General features: G+C 43.2%; 1 protein-coding gene across 1 annotated transcript in view; it reads left to right on the top strand.

The window, feature by feature from the left end:
• The first annotated feature begins 8201 nt into the window (after nucleotides 1-8201).
• The window catches only part of FAM151B (family with sequence similarity 151 member B), a 106208-nt gene continuing 91201 nt past the window's right edge, over nucleotides 8202-23208 (top strand). Inside the window, exons 1-2 of the mRNA XM_029574238.1 lie at nucleotides 8202-8416; nucleotides 19247-19372. Of these exons, the coding sequence (XP_029430098.1) occupies nucleotides 8401-8416; nucleotides 19247-19372 (142 nt within the window). The 5' untranslated portion in view covers nucleotides 8202-8400. The remainder of the gene's footprint in view (nucleotides 8417-19246; nucleotides 19373-23208) is intronic.

Genomic DNA, 23208 nt, shown 5'->3' with positions numbered 1-23208 from the left:
GAGGGGCTCCAGATTTTTATGATCAGTGTAAATGAATATGTGGTATTGGGCACCCTCGAGCCAGTGGCACCATTCTTCTAGGGCTAAGTTAATCGTGAGGAGTTCCCTATCGCCAATTCCATAGTTGCATTCAGCCAGGGAGAATTGTTTTGAGAAAGAACATGGGAAAAGAACGCCCTTGGTGGAGTGCTGAATTAAGACGGCCCCTGTCCCCACTGAGGAGGCATCCAGTTCGATGATGAAGGGATGCATCATGGAATGATGGAGATATGGTTCTTGCAGAAAGGTGTCTTTCAGGTCTTAGAAGGCTGTCACAGGCTCAGGTTGCCAGAGCTTGGCATTAGCCCCTTTTCGCATGAGGGCAGTGAGAGGAGCGGCAATTTTGGAATAGTTAGCAATGAAATGTCTGTAATAATTGAAGCCCAAGAACCTTTGTAGGGCCTGTAACCCACTTGGCTGGGCTCAATCCTCGATAATCTTGAGTTTGTCTGGGTCCATGGTGAACCCTTTACTGGAGACAATGTACCCTAGAAAGGGAATTCTTGAAGGTAGAAGAAGCTGCCCTATTATTGGGAAAAATAATTCTGTGAGAGTGTTATTCAAGGCTTCCGTGGAAGCAAAAACTCATAATAAAGACTTTTACAGGCACATTCAAAGTAAAAAACCTGTGAGGGAGTCAATTGGACCATTAGATGATCAAGGGGTTAAACATAGTAACATTGTAATGACAGCAGAAAAGGACCAAATGGTCCATCCAGTTTGTCCGGCAAGACTATTATGGTAATAACTGCCGCACCGGCAGGTTACCCCATGTTTCTCTTAAGGGTAGCAACTACCACTCCGGGCAGTTATCTCCAAGCCTTATGATAACCAAATAAAAATGTATTACTATCAACATTTTTATTGGGTGATGAGCCTTCTTGAAAATTCAGATGGTGCTGCTTGAAATGCTTTGCTTATGGACTTGGCCAGAGAAGCAGTCCTGTGCTTTTTCCCTTATGTCTGCATATCAGCATCCCAGATTGTAAAAGTTAGGGCTTGTGTTGGTTGTCATCTGAATCCAATTCCTCTCCCCCCACCCCCCTCCAAATACCAGAGAGACTAAATGAATTCATTGCTTCGATCTTCACTGAGGAAGATGTAAGAGAGATACCCAGACTAGAAATGATATTCAAAGGTTATGATTCTGAGGAACTGAAATAAATCTCAGTGAACCTCAAATATATACTAGGGCAAATTGACAAACTAAAAAGTAGCAAATCACCTGGTTCAGAAGGTGATTTGAAAAATGAAATTGTAGACCTGTTCTTAGTAATTTGTGAACTATCACTAAAATCGTCTATGGTACCTGACGACTGAAGAGTTGCCAATGTAACATCAATTTTTAAAAAGGGATCAAGGGGCGATCCAGGAAACTACAGATGAGTGAGAGTGACATCTGTGCCAGGCAAAATGTTGGAAACTATCATAAGGAACAAAATTGCTGAACATATAGGGGGTCATTTATCAAAGGCGTATCGCACACGATACGGCCATATCGCATGCGATAAGGGCCTTTTCGCATGCGATAGAATGCAAATTAGGGGGCGGGGAGGAGTTGGGGTGGGGAGGGGTGGAGTTAGCAGTGTCTTCGCTGCTGGCGATAATGTTAGTAACGTTATCGTCGGCAGTAGCACACCGAATAGCACCACCTTTCACTGTGGCGCTATTTGGTGTGAAAGCCGGCGCACTGCCGTGGTGCGAAGACTGCGGGCTTTCACAGGCCCGCCCCCCCGTTTTTGCAGGATTCATCATTCTGCGAAGAATGATGAATCCAGGCCATAGATAGCATAATTTAATGAGACAAAGCCAACATGGATTTAGCCAAGGGAAGTCTTGCCTCACCAATTTGCTACATTTATTTTGAGGACATAAATAAACATGTGGTTAAAGGTGAGCCAGGTGATATATTGTACCTGGATTTCCAGAAAGCATTTGACAAAGTCCCTCATGAGAGGCTTGTTAGGAAATTAAAAAGTAGGAGAGGGGCCACAAGGCTGAAGGTTCATATAGGGTATCTAATACCTTTGCACCAGCCCTGAGATAATGTGTGCATGAGCCAGGATGGGGGGACGTGGAAGAAAGAAAGTTGATGCACACATCCCTCCCCAATCCACATCGAAGCTCAGGGTCACCACATTTCAGAAGTTCCCAGGGATGTCATTTATAGAAAGGGCAGCAAGCAGAGTTCATACTTCCAGTGACTAAAGTAGAGAGAGGGTCCCAGGACCACTGGCAGAGCCCATCCTGCTGGTGGCCATAGAAAAAGAAGAGTCCCAAGGCTGCTGGTGGAGCCTATCCTGCTGGCAGCCGAGGGAGGAGATACCTGTGGCTGCTGGTGAAACCCATCCTACTGGTGGCTGAAGGAGAGGTCCAGGGCTGTTGATAGTGAAAGCAGGAGGCGGCCTGGCCTTAGAAGAGAGAATGAGAGAAAGAGGGAAATGAATACTGGGGGGGAAGTGGAGGAGAGAGAGGGGTGTGTACTGAGTAAACGGGGAGTAGAAAAAAGAAGATACTGGGCAGGTGGAGAATAGAGAGGGAGGGTACTGATTTGGTGAGGGGTAGAGAGAGTGTGCTGGGGAGGATTATTGAGAGTGTAAGCTGAGCAGGTGAAGGTGAGGAAGAGAGTATGCTGAGTGAGTTGGGGGGTAGGAGAGTGTGTAGAGAGTATGTAGAGCCAGTGGCAGGCTAGGGAAAGCGAGAAGGTCCTGAGTGTGTAGGGGGTAGAGAGAGACTAAGAGAGAGAGGCGCTAAGCAGTTGGTGGGGTGAAGAAAGAGAGAGAGAGTGCTGGGTAGATGATGGGGGAGTGGAGAAAAAGAGGATACTGGCACTGTGGAAAAAGATTGGCCCAGGATGATCACCGCTATTTAATACTGGCATGCTAGACATGGAGGGGAGAGAGGGGAGAGCTAGGCAGGGAGAGAGAAAGAGTGAATGCTAAGCAGAAACTGAAAGTAGAGATCGGGGTGGGGGGTGGTGGTGCTGCGACAGAGCCATTGCCGCTAAAGAAGGGAGCGCTATGCTGGAGCTGCTGCCAATAATTAAATCTTGTCGGGGGGAGACCGTATAAGACTAGGGGTTTGTCTAAGGCACCCGTCCGGCAAGTGCTGAACTCATTTATAAAAAGAACAAAGAAAGAGAGTGGGTTAGAAAACTAGCAGGCTGTGAAGGAGCGGCGTACGGCTGACCAGACATGCTGGATTTGTGGCATACCGAGAAACCTAGTGAGAGACTAAGAACATAAGTGCTATGCTGGGCATTGAGCCCAGCATCCTGTCTTTGACAGTGGACAGTTCCTATCAGATCCCAAATAGTTGATCTATTTCTTGTATCTCACTCCTAGGAGTAAGGTCTACCTTACTAATAACTGGTTTTGGACTGTTTCTTCAGGAAATTGTCCAGCTCTCTTTTGAACCTCACTATCAGGCCGATGCTCAGCTGAGCACGCTGGTTAATACATGCTTGGACGTGCGTTTTGGACACACATCCACAATCCCTTATGCTATAAGGGGATTAGCTTGTCCAAAACACGCATCCAAACCCCTGCGAAGCTAATAGCACTCATCACACATAAATTCATGTTGATGAGGCTATTAGCTATTCTCCTCCGATGCAATAAAAAAATGTGCACCCGACGTGCACATTTTTACTCTCCAAAATTAACGCCCGTCCCAGAGCAGGCGTTAATTTTTGAGCAGCCCAAAAAGTGTATAGAAAAGCAGAAAATACTGGCTGGGCACATGTTAGGAAAATGGACACTCATAAAATTGAGTGTCCATTTTCCTAACCTGCTGACAGTCACCTCTCCTGGGTGCCCGATGCTGAGGAGGCACTAAGGGTGCCCAATTTCCCCTAATTCCTCCTTTTTACCATGGCAGCTGATTTAAATATTAAATCGGGCACCCCGGAGAGGTCAATCGTCGTGCATTCCTGGTATGGAAAACGGGCGCTCATGAATGAGCGCCCGTTTTCCATACACCGATATTGCATCGGCCTGTTTGTTAGTTGCCTTGACCACGTCCTCCGCCAAGAGATTCCATAGCTCGATTGTTTGGTGAGCGAAAAAAAAGAATTCCTGTGATTTCTTTTAAATCTGCCAGTTGTTTAAAAGGGTAAATAACTGTTCATTTACTTGTTCCACCCTACTCATGATTTTATAAATCTCAATCATATCCTCTCTGTCATCTCTTCTCCATGCTAAAGAGCCCTAATCCAGGGCTTGTCATGGACCACGCCGACGGCAGTGCAGACTCTGGACTTGGAACCAGCTGAAGACAAGGGATGCAGGCAAGACGAGAGACCGGTGAAGACTGAAGACAAGGTTTCCTCCGACTGGAACAAGTCTCCAAGACAGGAACAGGAACTCTGGAACCAGGAACTCGACTCAGGATCTTGGAATAAGACTCAGGAACTCAGAATCTAAAAGCAAGGTTGAGGACTCCGAGGACTTGAACCAGCCGAGGACTTGGACTTCAGACTGAAGAACTCAGAAGACAAAGGCAGAAACATCAGACTAGGACCGCAGGTGACAAAGACAGGAACACATACCAGGAACAAGAACAAGAGACCAGGAACATGGGGAATGAAGAACAGAAGACCTTGATGGCACTAGCGATCCATTGCAAAGACAATCAGGGACTGGCAGAGAAGCCCTTTTATAGGGCTGCAGGCATGACATAATCAGGAAGGGCCGTGGGACTTTTCCAGCCCCAGTCCTTTTAAATTACAAACAGAGGTGTACACATCTAGGAAGATGCCAGCAGCAGGGAGGAAGTCAGCGTCCCAGGCCATGAAGAAGCAGATCAGCAACGGTGGCATTCCCCCACTGCATGGACGGAGGTGGCGGTGTCCAGCCAGCATCAGGAGCCAGCGGCATCTCTCCCACCATTAAGACAGGGCAGTGGCTCAGACTGCAAGAGACAGTGCGGCACAGACTCAGTCGGGGCAGTGCGGCGTTGGGGATGAGTGAACCACTCGCAGGCCTGTCCCATGAAAGGAAAGCGCAATAACATGGTCCATGTATTTGCATTGCGTTTAGGACCAACATCACTAGACCATTTTTCAGGTCCGAAAAGGAATAATAAAGCTTATGAGTATTTTAATTGATGCTGATAATGCATTCTGCTCATTAACTTTTTTATTCTCGAGCTAGCATTTAAAATATTCATCCGGCCCTCTCATATTGCTGTTTTCCTTGGCCTTCTTTCCAGCCTAGAATTGATAAATTGATCCCATACTTAAGTTGAAAATCATCATATTTTGTACAGATGCATTAAAATAGTAAAAATTTTGCAGGGTCTTTTATTTGTGTTCACTTCTGTGTTAATAATGTCATTTGCTGTTAACATATGCAGTTAACATAATTAGAAGAATATACCTACTGAGAGCAGCAAAAATGAGTTACAAGTTGTTCATAGATAGGCCTGTGGACCACTTCTGTTTCTAAAATGCCAGCTGGGAATAAACGTTTTATGTCCATAGTGGAAAATCAAATTTCAGTCATGAGAGTTCCTCCTTTAATGTTCTGAAATACTTGCATGGGCTGGATTCATATTTATAGAGCCAGACAGGGCTGATCTTAGGAGGGTGCAGGGGCCCAGGGTTAATCAACTGCAGAGGGAACCTGGAACATTGATATTAATAGTGTGGCAGATGGGGCTACAATGTCGGTGTGGGATCCCCATAGTGTGAAGCCCAGGATGGTCACCCCTATTTAATTTCTTTTTATTTGTTCAGGCTTTTACCTAATATTATTTGCCTTGTGCATGTAGACATTTTTTTAGTGAGCATATCTATGTTTAGCTTGCTGGAATGCCTGATCTTTATGATGTGGTACAATAGCAATGCTCCTATTCCCCCCCCCCCCCCCAACACCCATGCCAGGAACCTTGGCCCCAGCCAATTTTCAAACAACCCCCCCCCCCTCCCACCCCAGGGCAAGCTGAGGCTTTGGGGGTCCAGGAGTGATGCCCAATAGCTCCTGCCCAGGCCTGGATCTGTCAGTAGGCACACTAGGCCTGTGCCTAGGGCAGCAGAAATGTGAGAGGCAGCAGGCTGGCTGAAGATTTGCTGCCTTTCATCTGTGCTGAATCTCACTCAGCAGAGAACAGCTCTCTGTTTCCTGATCTTGTCCAGGCAGCATGCAGGGAACAGGAGAGCCTGCAGCAGACACAACAAAGGGAAATAATTTTGGGGAGATTAGGAGGGGCTGAGTAGAGATCATTGAAGGATAAGAGAGGCTGGGAAATGAGAGCAGGATTGGCTGGGGAGTGTGTCTGTGTGTGAGAGGGGGGGACAATGTTTGTGTGTATGAGAGAAAAGGGATTGGTGCCGTGTGTGTGTTTGCGTGCATGTCATATTGGGTAGGATTTAGAGAAGGGATGCAAGGAGGAACAGGACCAGATCATGGTAAGGACACCTCCCTCCTCTCCTCCCCACTCATTGTAATTCTTCCCTCCGTTGATCTTGGATTCTCTCGCGCAGATCCGAGAACCTCCCTTCTCCCCAGATCCTGAAACCCACTCCCCAACTCTGCCTACTTCCTCCTCCGCTTCAATTCTAGAACTTCCCTCTCTCTCCTTGTCCCCATCCAAGATTCTTAATCTTCCCCATCTCCCATCCTCCCCATCCTTATTTCTCTTTCCTTCTCACACTCCTCCCCCTTTCTCGTCACCCCATTCCTGACTCTCCTCCCTTCTTCTCCCCATTCCTGTCTCCTGCCTGTACTGAAACTTGAGACCAATTTTCTTCACCCAAGAAAAATAAAATATTCTACTAATTATAGTGTAAAACTACTTTATTTTTATAATGTATATAAAAGATGGAAATGTTTGACAATTTCCTTCAGAATTTTTAAATTTATGCCACAGGATTTACCCTTGAGCTACCACAGGAAACTAGAGGACTGTGCCATAGATCTGTTCCCTGTTGTCCAACCTTGGGCAGGGGGGAGGCAGGAAGAGTGGTGACAGCACCAACAGTGCCTAGGGGCATTCAAGATGGTAACATCAGATTCCTGTGTCCCCTGTACCCTCAGCATTGGCTCTGCGCATGCACTAAAGGTGATTAGCACATCTTATTTGTGAATAGCACGTGCTATATGAAAGTGCAACATGTGTCATAGGGTATGTGTTATTTGCGATTCATGCACGGTATTTCCCTCTTATTGCATATTTGCATCTAGTACGTACTAATACCCTCCACTTCCTAGTCCAGAGCATGTGCAGGGCGGTCACCAGTGCAAGCACACAAATATGTGGATAGAAACCACATTTTATATATATGACAATTGTTTCTACCTGAGAATGCAGGATCATTCAAGCAGAAAATAGTGGGAGTTCACGGAAAACAAAACATTTCATTTGGCTTTCTCAATCATAATAATTTTTTAATATAAATAAATAAATAATAAAAGATTGCTTTCTTTAAAGGCAGGCGAAGTATAAAATAGATTTCTCAAAATACAAATTTCCCTGTTTGCTTTTTATTATTCTTTTACACTTTTTGGTATTAGAAAAAAGTATATATGCCTTTTTATTATGGTCATATTCTGCATTTTCGCAGCCATCCTCCCCGGAGTCAACTCTACAGCTTTTCTCACTTCCTTTACCAGTACAGGCGTGTGAAGCCCGCATGGGGGACTTGGTAAGGATCAGGACAGCAGCTCCCTGACAGAGTTGGATTCACAGTTGCAGGAGGAATTGATAAAGAGAAGGAATTCGCTTTGATCGTCAACTTGTATATCCACGCATTCATTAACAAATAAAATCCAAAACAGAACAAAATAAAATGAAAAATCTTAATTGTCTCGCCAACTATGTAATCTACCACTTTTTTCCTGAACACGATTGTTTAAACCTTGTGGCATTTCAGAGCAGCGCCAGTCACAGACCTTGATCCTCTAATTAGAACTGGCCAGATTTGGGTTTTATATACATGCATAAGCAAACCTGGTAGCACGGGCCGAGCTACGGAAGCCGGAAGTAGAAGCAAGCTGATAGTTGTTCACTAGTAGAACATAAAGCAGATTGAGCAGAATTTGTAAACCTCTTCCTGATTGGCCATTCTCGGTTTGGTATCGGCAGGCCCCGAGCGGCCCCTTTTGATTGGCCGGCGCTATTGCCCATTTCAGCTCGCCTCCCGTCTTCGGAAGCTGGTAAGGTGTATGTTTCTCGCACTGGGAGAGAGGCTTGCCAGAAACTATCTGGATGATTAACGCAAGAATAGGGGTTTAGGAGCATGAGCTCTTCCTGACTACGCTTCAGTCATAGTGTACGCAGACCCTTGTCTCTTTGCCTTTTCTTGGCTGTGTTATAGAGAGGTGGCATGCTTGCTGCAAAGTAACTTATTGTCCGTTCAAAATGGACCAGAAACACGGTAAGCTGTTTGTTGAACTGGAAATTCACTCTGGTTTCGTTATTTATAAGGTGTTAAAGAAAATCAGATATTATTTTTCTTTCTATGAATTTCCACAAGGAGCATAATATTGTCTTATATAAAAATTGTTTCTTCCTTTACATGCTTTCCAGTTAGAACTTTTCAAGGATATGTAGGATTGGCATGTTCTGCAGGACTTGCTTCCTATATTTGTTGCCCTTTTGGCCAGCAGCACAAAGCTGAAGTTGATTCTTTACTCCCACTTCCTGATTCTTAAGAATATAAGAAATTGCCATGCTGGGTCAGACCAAGGGTCCATCAAGCCCAGCATCCTGATTCCAACAGAGGCCAAACCAGGCCACAAGAACCTAGCAATTACCCAAACACTAAGAAGATCCCATGCTACTGATGCAATTAATAGCAGTGGCTATTCCCTAAGTAAACTTGATTAATAGCAGTTAATGGACTTCTCCTCCAATAACTTATCCAAACCTTTTTTGAACCCAGCTACACTAACTGCACTAACCACATCCTCTGGCAACAAATTCCAGCGCTTTATTGTGTGTTCAGTGAAAAAGAATTTTCTCCGATTAGTCTTAAATGTGCTACTTACTAACTTCATAGAATGCCCCCTAGTCGTCCTATTATTCGAAAGTGTAAATAACCGATTCACATCTACTCGTTCAAGACCTCTCATGATCTTAAAGACCTCTGTCATATCCCCCCCCCCCCCCCCTCAGCCGCTTCTTCTCCAAGCTGAACAGCCTTAACCTCTCCAGCCTTTCCTCATAGGGGAGTTGCTCCATCCCCTCTATCATTCTGGTTGCCCTTCTCTGTACCTTCTCCATCGCAACTATATCCCTTTTGAGATGCGGCGACCAGAATTGTACACAGTATTCAAGGTGCGGTCTCACCATGGAGCGATACAGAGGCATTATGACATTTTCTGTTTTTATTAACCATTCCCTTCCTAATAATTCCTAACATTCTGTTTGCTTTTTTTGACTGCTGCAGCACATTGAGCCGTCGGTTTTAAAGTATTATCCACTATGATGCCTAGATATCTCCCTCGCAGGCCCCACACTATGGAATTCCATGCCCCTTGAACTACGCACAGAAACAATTTTTTAGTTCCTTCAGAACCCTGGGGTGTATACCATCCGGTCCAGGTGATTTACTACTCTTCAGTTTGTCAATCAGGCCTACCGTGATTTGATTCAGTCCATCTGAATCATTACCCATGAAAACCTTCTCCATTACGGGTACCTCCCCAACATCCTCTTCAGTAAACACCGAAGCAAAGAAATCATTTAATCTTTCCGCGATGGCCTTATCTTCTCTAAGTGCTCCTTTAACCCCTCGATCATCTAACGGTCCAACTGACTCCCTCACAGACTTTCTGCTTCGGATATATTTAAAAAAGTTTTTACTGTGAGTTTTTGCCTCTACGGCCAGATTCTTTTCAAATTCTCTCTTAGCCTGTCTTATCAATGGCTTACATTTAACTTGCCAATGCTTATGCATTATCCTATTTTCTTCTGTTGGATCCTTCTTCCAATTGTTGAATGAAAATCTTTTGGCTAAAATAGCTTCTTTCACCTCCCCTTTTAACCATGCCAGTAATCGTTTTGCCTTCTTTCTACCTTTCTTAATGTGTGGAATACATCTGGACTGTGCTTCTAGGATGGTATTTTTTAACAATGACCATGCCTCTTGCAAACTTTTTACTTTTGTAGCTGCTCCTTTCAGTTTTTTTCTAACTATTTTTCTCATTTTATCAAAGTTTCCCTTTTGAAAATTTAGCATGAGAGCCGTGGATTTGCTTACTGCCCCCCCTTCCAGTCATTAATTCAAGTTTGATCATATGATCACTATTGCCAATCGGCCCCACCACCGTTGACCTCTCTCACCAAATCCTGTGCTCCACTGAGAATTAGATCTAAAATTGCTCCCTCTCTTGTCTGTTCCTGAACCAATAGAAATGTCATTTATTCCATCCAGGAACTTTATATCTTTGGCATGTACCAATGATACCCCAATATTGACTGGGTAAATGTAATTGAAATCTTCCATTATTATCGCACTACCAATTTGGTTAGCTTCCCTAATTTCTCTTAGCATTTCACTGTCCGTCTCACCATCTTGACCGGGTGGATGGTAGTATACTCCTATCACTATAGTCTTCCCCAACACACATGGGATTTCTACCCATAAAGATTCAATTGTGCATTTAGTTTCATGCAGGATGTTTATCCTGTTGGTCTCTATGCCCTCCCGGATATAAAGTGCTACACCACCTCCCGGGTGCTCCTCTCTGTCATTGCGATATAATTTGTACCCCGGTATAGCACTGTCCCCTTGGTTATCCTCCTTCCACCATGTCTCTGAGATGCCAATTAAGTCGGTCCTCATTTACTGCTATACATTCTAATTCTCCCATCTTACTTCTTAGACTTCTGGCCTTAGCATACAAACATTTCAAAGTTTGTTGTTTGTATTTTCTTTCTGCTTTTTAATTGATAGGAATAAGTTAGAATTTTTTAGCTCAGCTGACTTTTTAGTTACAGGCACTTGGACTACTTTTCTTATTATTGGAACCTCACCTTTGGATGCCCTAATTCTAATGCACCATTAGTATCCTTTGAAGATACCTCTTTCCGAACCATGTGCCTCTGAGCAACTGTCGAATTTCCCCTTTGTTCTAGTTTAAAAGCTGCTCTATCTCCTTTTTAAAGGTTAGCGCCAGCAGTTTGGTTCCACCCTGGTTAAGGTGGAGCCATCCCTTCGGAAGAGACTCCCCCCTTCCCCAATAGCTTCCCCCAATTCCTTATAAAACTGAATCCCTCTTCCTTGCACCATCGTCTCATCCACGGAGCTCTGCCTGCCTCTGGGGACCTGCACGTAGAACAGGGAGCATTTCAGAGAATGCTACCCTGGAGGTTCTGGATTTAAGCTTTCTACCTCTGAGCTTAAATTTGGCTTCCAGAACCACCCTCCCACATTTTCCTATGTCGCTGGTGCCCACAGGTACCATGACAACCGGCTCCTCCCCAGCACTGTCTAAAATCCTGTCTAGGTGATGCGTAAGGTCCGCCACCTTCGCACCAGGTAGGCATGTTACCAGGCAATCCTCACGCCCACCAGCCACCCAGCTATCTACATTCCTAATAATCAAATCACCAACTATGACGGCCGATCTAACCCTTCCCTCCTGGGCAGTAGGCCTTGGGGAGATATCCTCAGTGCGAAAGGACAATGCATCACCTGGAGAGCAGGTCCTTGCTACAGGATCCTTTCCTGCTGCACCTGGTTGGTGCTCTCCCATCATGAGATCTTCTTCCTCCAAGGCAGCACCAGGGCTGCCAGTCTGAAGTTGGGACTTGGCTACCATGTCCCTGAAGGTCTCATCTATATACCTCTCTGTCTGCCTCAGCTCCTCCAGGTTTGCCACTCTAGCCTCCAGAGATCGGACTTGTTTTCTGAGAGCCAGGAGCTCTTTGCATCGCATGCACATGTACAACTTCTCACTGGCGGGTAAAAAATCATACATGTGACACTCTATGCAAAAGACTGGGAGGTCCCTCTCTTGCTGCTGGACTGCTGCCTTCATTTCAAATTTGTTCAGTTCCTAGTTAAGTTTTAGGTTGCTATGGGAGTAGGAATTTGTCTAATTAAATGTATTAGTGAATTCACTATATAAAATAAATATATGTCTGGTAGTGGCCTGCAGGGGAATGATCAAACTCTCAATAAGGTGTTTTTGTTGTTTTGTTTCGTTTTTTTTGGTAAGTGGCACCTGCCTATAAATTTAAAGGATGAGCTGGGGGTGTGTGGGCGAGAGGTGGGAGGATTGGGAAATACAAACAGTCTAACTTCAGTTAGTCAGCAGGAGTGACTCGCTGCTCTCTTGATTAACAAATGTTGGTACCTAATCAAACCTTACCTCAACACTTTTTTCCAAGGTGAGTAACTGAACTGAACTTTTCAACCTTTTTACTTGGGTATACACTGCTCCTAGCTTATTAGTAGCTTCTGGCTACTTTTTTCTTTTTGTGGTTTTTGTTTTTTTGTTTTTAATATACAAACACACTAACTACTGCTTACTAGCTGCCTTACCACTGACTAATTAAAATACAGTCTAAATTCTGTTTATTCTCTGCCTTACTGACTATTAAAAGCACAAACACACTAAATAATATTCCCAAATAGTTAACTTTGCCCCAATACTTTTAAAAAAGAAAATTTCCCAAGCAAAAACTTACTGATTCCTTTCAGCCACCAGCAAGGTGATTCTCTCAGTGCTCCCACTTAGTTTTTGGGTACTTGCCAGGTTCTTATGTCCTGGATTGGAAACAGGATGCTGGGCTTGATAGACCCTTGGTCTGACCCAGCATGGCAATTTCTTATGTGAGAAAAATCAAGTAAAACTGTGGCTGACTCCCAGAAGCACCACCTTCCTGTGACTTCTTAACAGGCAGTTGTCACCCAAGTCCAGGGTCCGATAACTACATTTCTGGGGCGGACTAAAGCTAGAAGAATAAGCTGTCATAGACTTTAAATGTACTTCAGCTGTAAGCCAGCAGGGCAGCATTTGCAAACTATATAGGTGCTTCAGCAATAAAGCCTTTTTAAATAGGGAAGCCCTACCAAACAAAGACAAAAGCAATTCCATCCAGATTTGTAAATGAGAACAAAAGTCATCAAGCAACTGGATAATATTTACACTGCAGGAATTGTCAGTCCCAATAAGTGAGATGTGAAGATGCTCAATGTAATAGAAGGTCCCTGTCCATTTCCTCCACATAGACTCAACAATGGGCATGGCCTCTGTCTTAGATTAATTTTCAAGCCTGAAAATGTCCCCAAACCTAATAAAAAAACCTTCCAAAATGTTATGTAGCACCTCAGTAGGGATTGCAATAAAAAGTAAAATATCAGCAAACTTGTACATTTGTTGTTCTGTCCTACCTAATTGTAATCCTTAAAAGATAGAAAAAGACAAGTTGCCAAAGGCTCTATAGCTAGAACATAAAGCAAGGGAGATAAAGGGCATCCCTGCCTGGTACCTCCAAAAAGCCCAAAAGAAGATGAAACCTGCCAATTAACCAGTAGGGCCTGTGGATTGGCGCAGAGAAGCTGGAGCCATAGAAGAAAAGCGCCATGAAAACCGTTTTGTTCCAAAATCCAAAACATGTATTTCTATTGTACTTTTTATCAAAGGCTTTCTCTGCGTCCAGACTAGCTATGATCCCTTTCTCAGAAATTCAGCTATCCCACAGAGCATGAATAGGCTTCTGGGCGTTACATACCCCATGTCTATTCTTTCCAAATCCTACTCGATCAGGTAACGCTAGGCAGAGCTTATTAGCCAGTTATGGAAGCCCACATTTTAACAGCTGTATTGATGAGAGATATGGGCCTATCATTTCAGGTTTGGAAAATCCTTGTTCTTCTTATCAAGGCTTGTTTATCTTCTAATAGAAAAGCCACTTTACTAAAGGAAAAATTAAACATCCACTGAATCGGGCTAATCATGTGTTCTTGAAAGGTTTTATAAAATACTGAGCATCCCTGGGGTTTTACCCAATTTCAACATTGAGTAACTACATCTATTACTAAAATAGGCTATTTAAATGTTCCTCCTCCTTTCTGAGATGCAGATAACACTGGGCAACAATGAAAGTGTTACTGACCTAAAAAGGTCCTACTCTGTAGTATCTTGATGTGCTGAACACGAATATGACCATGAAACATTTTTATTGGCTCTCGTTTTGAAGATATTTAATATAGTTCACTTTCTATGTTTAGTCATGTAAATTTATCCAGTAGGACTGTAAATAAGCCTAGAATGATGTAATATTGCATAATACCATCATGCACACATCATCCAGAGTTTATTACATCATTTTCTGATGCAATGCAGTTCTCCTGCCATGCTGCTGCTGAGTAAGCTGACGTCAGCAGTGTACTATATGAAGCCCAGTCAGAAAGGGTGAGCATTTGAAATATTCATGCTGGCTGACTACTGCTGGACACTCTGCAGAGATGCTCCCGAGCAGGCATACAAGAGACAAGTAAAGAAATCTAAGACATAGTCTATGACTTCATTTTTCAAACGGTATTAACCGTAGGTCTCCTACTATTGGCATACAATTCAAGATGTAATTATATTATTGAATATTACAAAAAAACTAGAGCCAATTTTTCATTTTCACAGTCACATTCGTGTTTAGCACATGGAAATGTATAAGAATTGACTAATTTCATTTCCATAACTTGACTTTTGTGAAAATTTGTTGCCCAGTGTAATTGATACAGATTTAGCCTTGCCATATTTTTGTTCCTTAAGCTCATCTGAAATCACTTGTTCTGAGTATAAACGACTATAGTTATCCAGGAAATTTTGTATAAAATGGACTATATCTGTAAATTCAGAGGCATTGCTATTTTTCATTCTTGTAATATATTTAGGTTGATGACGTTTGACTAGTCTAACAGCTTGCCTGATTTATTAGCATATCACAATATTTTTGCTTTAAAAGTTTGAATAGAGTTCAGTGCTCTCTGATGAAGTAAATGATTCAAATCTTTTTCGTACAAGGTCTAGCTGCTCTTTATCCTTTAAACTGTGTGATTTAAGATGTTGTTTCAGGATTTGCAACTGACTGGTTAAGTATACAATTTCAGCATCTCTGTTCTTATTCTTTTTTTGTCACATATACAATAACCTCCCCTCTCATTACTGCTTTCCCTGCTGGCTATAAAATATCTGGACCAGTTTCAGGAGTCCTATTCAGTTTTAGATATTCCAGCCATTATTTGCCGAAAAGGTGCAAAACTGAGGATCACAGAAAAGATTGGTATTGAAACGTCATTAAAAGGTTGCGTAATATCTTTATCCATCTTGAATACCATGGTAACAGGGGCATGGTCAAGGATTGACATAATCCTGATAGCAACAGCCTTTACAATAAGTAAAAGGGAGGAAGAGACAATCAATATGTGAGTAAGATTTATGAGGATTTGAGTAAAAAAAAAAAAAAGTCTAACTCATTTCGGTGCAATACCCTCCAGATGTCAAATGTTGCAGTTCCTTCATAATAAATTGTAGATCCATGCCTGGTTTCACATCTTTTTCCATTTTAGGCAGTTTAGCATGTATGCTAGCAGTAACAAGTAAATTAAAATCTGCTCCAAGAAGGATTATATGTTTGAAAATTGACTTAATCATTGCAGCCACTTGTGAAAAAGTACATGGCTGTAAACATTAGGTGCATACGCATTAACAAATATTTCTTTTGCTCCAAAGATCCACTAACAAACACATACCACTCCTCAGGGTCTGCAATGGTTTTTTGTTTTGGTTTTTTTACTACAAAAGGTAAGTTTATGAAAAAAAATGATTAAACCTAGTGTAAAAAGAAAATATGCATTAATCTACCCAATCATGTTTACATTTTAAGTGCTGCTTTGAATCTAAATTAGTTTTTTGCAAAAAAACGATGTGAGCTTTTTCTCTTTTATAAAGACTTAAAATCTTTTTTTCTTTTTATGGCATGTGAACTCTAGCTATATTAAATGACATTACAGTAATGCCTGAGATTAAAATAATTATAAATATCAATGTAAAATGCTCACCCACCCATATTCACATGCATGCATTCATTCTCACTGACTCCCTCACACACACACACACACACACACACACACACACACACACACACCCCACCAGGGAAGCTCCCATTCATTCTTACACACACTCACACACCCAGGCAGGCTCCTCTCTTTTGCCGGCAGCCTCGGATCCTCTCTCACTCTTCCGTTGCCACTACACAGGCCTCTCTCCCTGTTTTATAGCTGCCAGTGGGATGGAGTCCACTGGTGGCCTCATGGGCTTCTCTTCCTGTTTTTCAGCTGCTGATGGAATGGGGTCCACTGGCATCAACAAGGGCCTTCCTATGTTGGTTGTCAGCATGTGCTGATTCCAGTAGGGCCACAATGTTCCTCCTCTTCCTGCAGTGCTGGCACACAGCTCGTATTTTAATTTTTGTTCCTGGGGCCGCTTTGTTCTCCTGCATATGCTATGTGTTTCTGAGTAGGATGTCATCATTAGCTGCCAATACCCAGGTCGAGGTCATCAATAAAGGCCCTTTAAGTCAGGCCATTGTTGATGACGACATTGCAAGGTACCAGCAAGCCAGAGATAATAGGCAAATCATGTAGGAGGAGGGTCAGAAAAAACCTGTCGCTGGGCCATATTTTGCCCACCCCTGCTCTGAGGACAAAGATTTAGCCAGGTAACTAAGTCATTACTATGTTAGGTTGCTCTGTTTGAAAATTATCCCACTCAGAGCAGTTAAAAGTATACACAGGCTTTCACAACACACACATGTTTAGCCAGATGAAAAAAAGAGAGCAATTCCTGAAGGAATGTTTGAAAATGGAGAGCGTAAACAACTCCTGTATATTTGGATTTTCAGGCATGTGTACACACGGTGCTTTTCCCCCCCCCGTTCCACCACTTACGGAAATAAAAGTATCAAAATATGCGGTTGCTTTTGCGCCCACAGTGTTTCCCTTTGAAAATTGGCTACAAAGTCCACAGGTACGAAAGTGCCTGCATACTCTTTTCCAGGTTAGGCTTTCCTGCCAATATTAGACACACTTTGTTCCGGATTTAAAGTAGAGCTTTAATCACAAAGTATGCGCTTTTGAGAGGAAGACAGACATGTTCTGGCTTACGCCTGCAGGACTTAAAAAAGCACAGGTCAACCTACTTCTGGATTCAGATCTCACAAATCTCTTCCAGGGTTGTCCAGCCTGGCCAGCTAATTGCCAGGCATGCCTTCCTGCAGCCCCAGCACCCCTTTTGAAGCCCTGGGGAGCAGTCTGAGTCCTCGGGGGTGGGGATCAGCTTGTTGCTGCAAACTTCCAGGGCTGCTCAGCTTTGTCAGTCGCTCTGTGGCTCGAGGGCAGAGCTCCAGCAATCTGCCCAGTCGAGGGCCAGCCAGGGCTTTTTTTTTTTTTTGCCTTTACAACTTTGCAACAACATAGGCTACTAAAAATTGCCTCCCATGTGCAGCATATTTTGAAGTACAGTATGTGCAAGGGTTAAAAATGAAATAGAATAATTCCAGTATAAAGTAGCAGTTCAACTCAGATATTTTGGTCAGTGTTACAGACTAAAATTAGGAAGCAAAATGTGTGCTTATATTGCACCTGTGGTAGAATGCTGACAAAGGGATGGAATTAGCAGAAGTTAAATCTCTGGTGAGCAGTAGCAATAATCACTAAAGTTTCAACTCCAGATAGTGTGTGTGTGGGGTGGGGGGGCTTTTTTTGTTTTTTTTTTATAATTAGCTAGAAGTTAACTTAGAGTAACGGGAAATTCTCAAAAATATAGTCAGAATCGCACATTGCTGAAGATCCTGCCACAATCCTCTCCTCTTCCTACATACATTTCTAAACTTATCAATGTTAAAACTTATCAATGTTAAAACATAGCATAGTGCACTGAGGGGAAAAATATTAAAATAACCCCAAGGATACTATGGAGGCAGTGCTCATAGCCTCTGGTGGGGCGGGAGTCCTAGTCATTGTGCAACAGTGACACCTAGTGGCTGGATTTAAGGACTGAATGTGGGGTTCCAGAAGAAACCCCTGGTGCTGCAGGGACTGGACTAGAGTAAATTGGGAGGAGATATAAAATAGGGAAAAAATATCTGGGTGGCTATAAATGAAGGCTGATGGTGCCAGAATCCCATCATTGGCTCCAATTGAGCTGGAAACCAAAGAAGTAAGAGGAAAGTGCCTGGAGAAACCCCACCATCTCGAAAAACTCAAAAGATTGTAGGAGTAATCTGCCAGGCCAGATTTTGTGTATCTTTCCTACCTTCACCTGGCTGTTGAAACAGCTGCATCAGGAGTCCATTCCCCCTGTGCCCTGCAGGGGAGAAAGAGTAACTGTAGAGAAACAAAGAAAGCATGGACACTTCTCATAAAGCCTTTGTAGTTTCATTTTTAAGATTTTGTTCATCTCCTTGCCCTCCCCTCACCAGCGGTAAAAGTCCCACAAGATCACATCATGCTAAATAGCAAAACACGGTAGGGAAAATAGTACAAATCCACAAGTTTATAGCATAGCAAAACTAGCAGCCTTGGCCATGTGGGAGCAAACTGAAGGTTCTTGTGAGCTCTGCACATCTACTGCAGTAAAGTTTCATATATAGCAGCCAAGGACTTAAGAACATAAGAAATTGCCATGCTGGGTCAGACCAAGGATCCATCAAGCCCAGCATCCTGTTTCCAACTGAGGCCAAACCAGGCCACAAGAACCTGGCAAGTACCCAAACACTAAGAAGATCCCATGCTACTGATGCAATTAATAGCAGTGGCTATTCCCTAAGTAAACTTGATTAATAGCAGGTAATGGACTTCTCCTCCAAGAACTTCTCCAAACCTTTTTTTGAACCCAGCTACACTAACTGCACTAACCACGTCCTCTGGCAACAAATTCCAGAGCTTAATTGTGTGTTGAGTGAAATAATTTTTTCCAATTAGTCTTAAATGTGCTACTTGCTAACTTCATGGAATGCCCCCTAGTCCTTCTAATATCCGAAAGTGTAAATAACGGATTCACATCTACTCGTTCCAGACCTCTCATGATTTTAAAGACCTCTATCATATCCCCCTTCAGCCATCTCTTCTCCAAGCTGAACAGCCCTAACCTCTTCAGCCTTTCCTCATAGGGTAGCTGTTCCATGTTGGACCTGATACAGTTTAAGATGTTTCATATCTAACATATTGACTATACATTTGTGATCGCTGCAGGATATTGGCGTGAAGATATACTGGACTATTTTCTAAATAATAAACAAATTAAAGCAAGAGATGGAGCTGAAATCATCTGGTATCATGCAGCCAACAGCAGGTCACAACTTCAAGAAGCACTGGCAGGTGAGGACCAGTTCTGTTATCAGTTAGCACTCAGTGTGTGATCGGTGTTATTTGTCCTGTATGAGCTGGATTCATGTGCTGCTAGTGTTTGTGGTGGTGCTGGCGTGCTGCAGTCCAAATCCAGAGCAATAGTCAAATCTGATGTAGGACATCTTCAGCTTTTTAGCTCAGCTCTGAGCAAATGACAAAACACTTTAAAATCAAAGTCCATGCTAATGTTTTCTGTCTCTCAGGAAAGCAAACTTTCTCAACTCCCATTTTGGTTGAGAGAACACGCTGTGTATTGGGCTCCACAGTCAGGGCACATACCATCAGGTGCCATGGTGGAAGCTGTGGTGTTCTCTATTAGTCTGTGACTTTGTTCTATTTAACTACCAATTTCCTGCATTTTTTTTTTTAATTTTACAGGTTGATTTAAAAGCATTACATAAGAACATAAGAAAATGCCATACTGGGTCAGACCAAGGGTCTATCAAGCCCAGCATCCTGTTTCCAACAGTGGCCAATCCAGGCCATAAGAACCTGGCAAGTACCCAAAAACTAAGTCTATTCCATGTAACCATTGCTAATGGCAGTGGCTATTCTCTAAGTGAACTTAATAGCAGGTAATGGACTTCTCCTCCAAGAACTTATCCAATCCTTTTTTAAACACAGCTATACTAACTGCACTAACCACATCCTCTGGCAACAAATTCCAGAGTTTAATTGTGCGTTGAGTAAAAAAGAACTTTCTCCGATTAGTTTTTACATGCATACGTGGGCATTTTTGTGCAAGTATGTAGACCATGTGCGAGCAACATGGGTTTTGAAAAGCCGCAAAATACATACATATTACCCGTCCATGCATGAGGAATAAGGGGGCAGGGCCAATATGTGCATAATTCCAGATTTTAAAAAATGGAACCAGCAGCACATGTTTGCTAGATAGCTGCGTAACCTTTTTTTTTTTTTTTTTTTAGTTAAAACGATTTTTATTAAGCAAACACAGCTGCGTAACTTTACTGCTGCTCCAGAGGAGGAGCAAGTATGTTTAGGGCTTATAGAACAGGGTGAGGGGTCCTAGTCAACTGGGCAGGATGAAGAATCAGAGGAGTTTGAAAGACCTCACTATTATTGTGCGAGCATGTTTTAAAATTCACTGTCATCTGTGCATAAAAGTTGATATGGTACTATTGAAGACGAGCGTTAGCTGTGCTCACGTAACTCGATGCATAGTTAAACTCTGGAATTCATTGCCAGAGGATGTGGTTACAGCAGTTAGTGTAACTGGGTTTAAAAAAAGGTTTGGATAAATTCCTAGAGGAGAAGTACATAAACTGCTTTTAATCAGTAAGCAATAGTAGCTTGGGATCTATTTAATATTTGGGTACTTGTGACTTGGATTGGCCACTGTTGGACACAGGATGGTGGGCTTGATGGACCCTTAGTCTGACCTAGTATGGTATATCTTAGGTTCTTATGTAACCTCTTACAATTAGTATACTAACATATGTGTGTAAGTGTATGCATGATTAAAAATTCTATTCTCACTTATGCGCTGATACACACGTGTATTGGCGCACGCATGCTCGTTTTAAAAATCTACCTGTTTTGTACTGGTGATCGCAGTATTTTGTGGTAAAGTACTCATTTCAGGTAATGTGATAACATCTGTTAGCATCGAGATTTCTGCATTATGCAGGGTAGTTCTGAGCGTGTCTGGCGAATCTTGTGCCACTTTGTGTACCCAGTCATTAAATATCGGAGAAATAATGTTACTGGCAGGCATAAGCAAAAAAATGAGTCTTGTCTTCACTTCTGTAACCAATGAATACTTTATATTTTTTTCAGTATTTAGGCCTCTATTCTGCAAAATCTAGATGTGCACAAGAAATCACACAGCAGTAAATCTCAGCCAGACAGTCCAATATCCCCTGCACCAACTTGAATATCTTTTTTTATGCAATGTGAGAAATATTCCACAGGCCAAATATCTCGACATCTGGCCATTTATGTGGCTCTAAGACTTTGAAGGACTGAGGCGGCTCTGTCTTGATATCTGTATTGCAGCAGGAGACGATATGCCCATTTCTTGTGTGTTCAATAAAAAGGGTATTTCGAGAAATGCAAAGGAATGGCAGAAAAGGAGCCTTGTTTTCATAAGAGTCGGTGGTCAAAATAGGTGAGGATGATTTTCCAAGCGCAATAAAGCACCCTGTATGGAGTCATCTGACCTGAATATCTGGCTTATGCATGCCTTGGACCATTTTTAGGACAGAGTTACTTGTATCTCCCCCCCCCCAATTTCATCCTACTTCTTCCTTAGTTTTCTGCTTACTTTATACAATACACTATCCCCCAGATGGTCCAGAACTAAATATAAAAGTTCTTTCCTTCCAGAGATCTAAGATGGCAGGAGGAGGTAGTTGCTGTCTCGGCTCTGTCCTTGCGTACTTATTACCTAAATGACACTTTAAAATGGTGAAGCAAAAGGGGAAGGCTTGAGTTTCTCCCTCAAACCTCTGCATAGTCCAGCATTTGGTTCAATGGACCCTTTTGTACAGTGTGCAGCATTTGAAGCCGGCTTTAGCTCTAGAGCAATGTTGCTGGGAGGGATGGCATTTATAGGTAGTTCTTTGGTCCCACTGACCATGTTTTCCCGTCGATAGCAGGGCTGAATTAGCCATGCTGTCATGGGACTGTCCGTCAGGCTTTGGAGGCAGAGTTTTAGCTGTTACAGAGCTTAGCTCTGTGCGGCTGTGCGTGTTCCCGCGCAGGAAGGCAGAATCTCCTCAGTCTGTCCTTTTCCACGAGCGAGAACACATGCAGAGCTGCTGTCTCCTCAGCAAGACTAAAAAAAAAAAAAAGAGTATAAACACAATGAACAAGACATCGGATCAACCACCATTGAGCCGCAGCACACCACGATGCCCTGACCATCTGGATTTAAGCCATGTGCATGCAGTAAGATAACGTCCAATCATCAATGTTAGGAGCTCATATTCACCAACATCAGTTCTATATCGTCCAATACCTTTTTAAGTCCCTACAACAATTCAAAGAACTCCTGCCAGATGCGGATCCCGCGATTCACCTGCCGCAGCCAGTTCAAGACATGGAGGAAGGCATAAGACATCTCCTCCGTACAATTCTATGAAGGTTTTGAGACGTCTTCCAGAGCTTCTGCGTCAGTTATTGCAGTCAGACATTTGGCCTGGCTGCATGCTAGTGCCATAAGGGAAGACATCCATGAGAAACTGGCCAACCTTCCTTGCCGAGGGGATAATCTGTTCGTTAACAGTCTCCAAGAAACAGTTGCCCAATTGAAGGAGAAGAACGTGGTGGTACAATCTTTAACAACGCCTCACACATACGGTGCCTTCTCTCGCCGCTATTTTGCACCCATTCGTTGCGCACCCTATCAGAGACATCTGTTCTGGGCCTATCCGTCATATTGCCCGGCCCCCTATCCGCAGCTACTTCGACAGCTGCCACAACAGCACCAGCAACGTCGAGGCAGGCCAAGATCACAGCGACAACAGGGCCAACAACCTACCACCAGCTCAAAAGCCCCACCATCTTTTTAACTCCAGCAAGGCTACCACCCCCCACGGCCATGGAGAAAGAATAACTGCGTTCAGTCAAGCCTGGTTCCAGATCACGAAGGACCACTGGGTTTTAGAAAAAGTCCACCAGGGCTAACAACTCAACTTCACGTCCAGACCACCCCTACCAAATCTCGTTCTGATCAAGAGAGTGGGGAACAACTATCTTCAACTAGCCGAAGAAATATCAACTCTGCAACAACAGCAGGCAATTCGTGTCCTAACCCCACAGCTCCGGTATATGGGATTTTA

This window comes from Rhinatrema bivittatum, chromosome 1 (assembly GCF_901001135.1).
Source record: "Rhinatrema bivittatum chromosome 1, aRhiBiv1.1, whole genome shotgun sequence".
NCBI classification, from domain to species: Eukaryota; Metazoa; Chordata; class Amphibia; order Gymnophiona; family Rhinatrematidae; genus Rhinatrema; species Rhinatrema bivittatum.
Note: the sequence above shows the minus strand (reverse complement) of the source record. Positions and strands in the feature narration are given on the sequence as shown.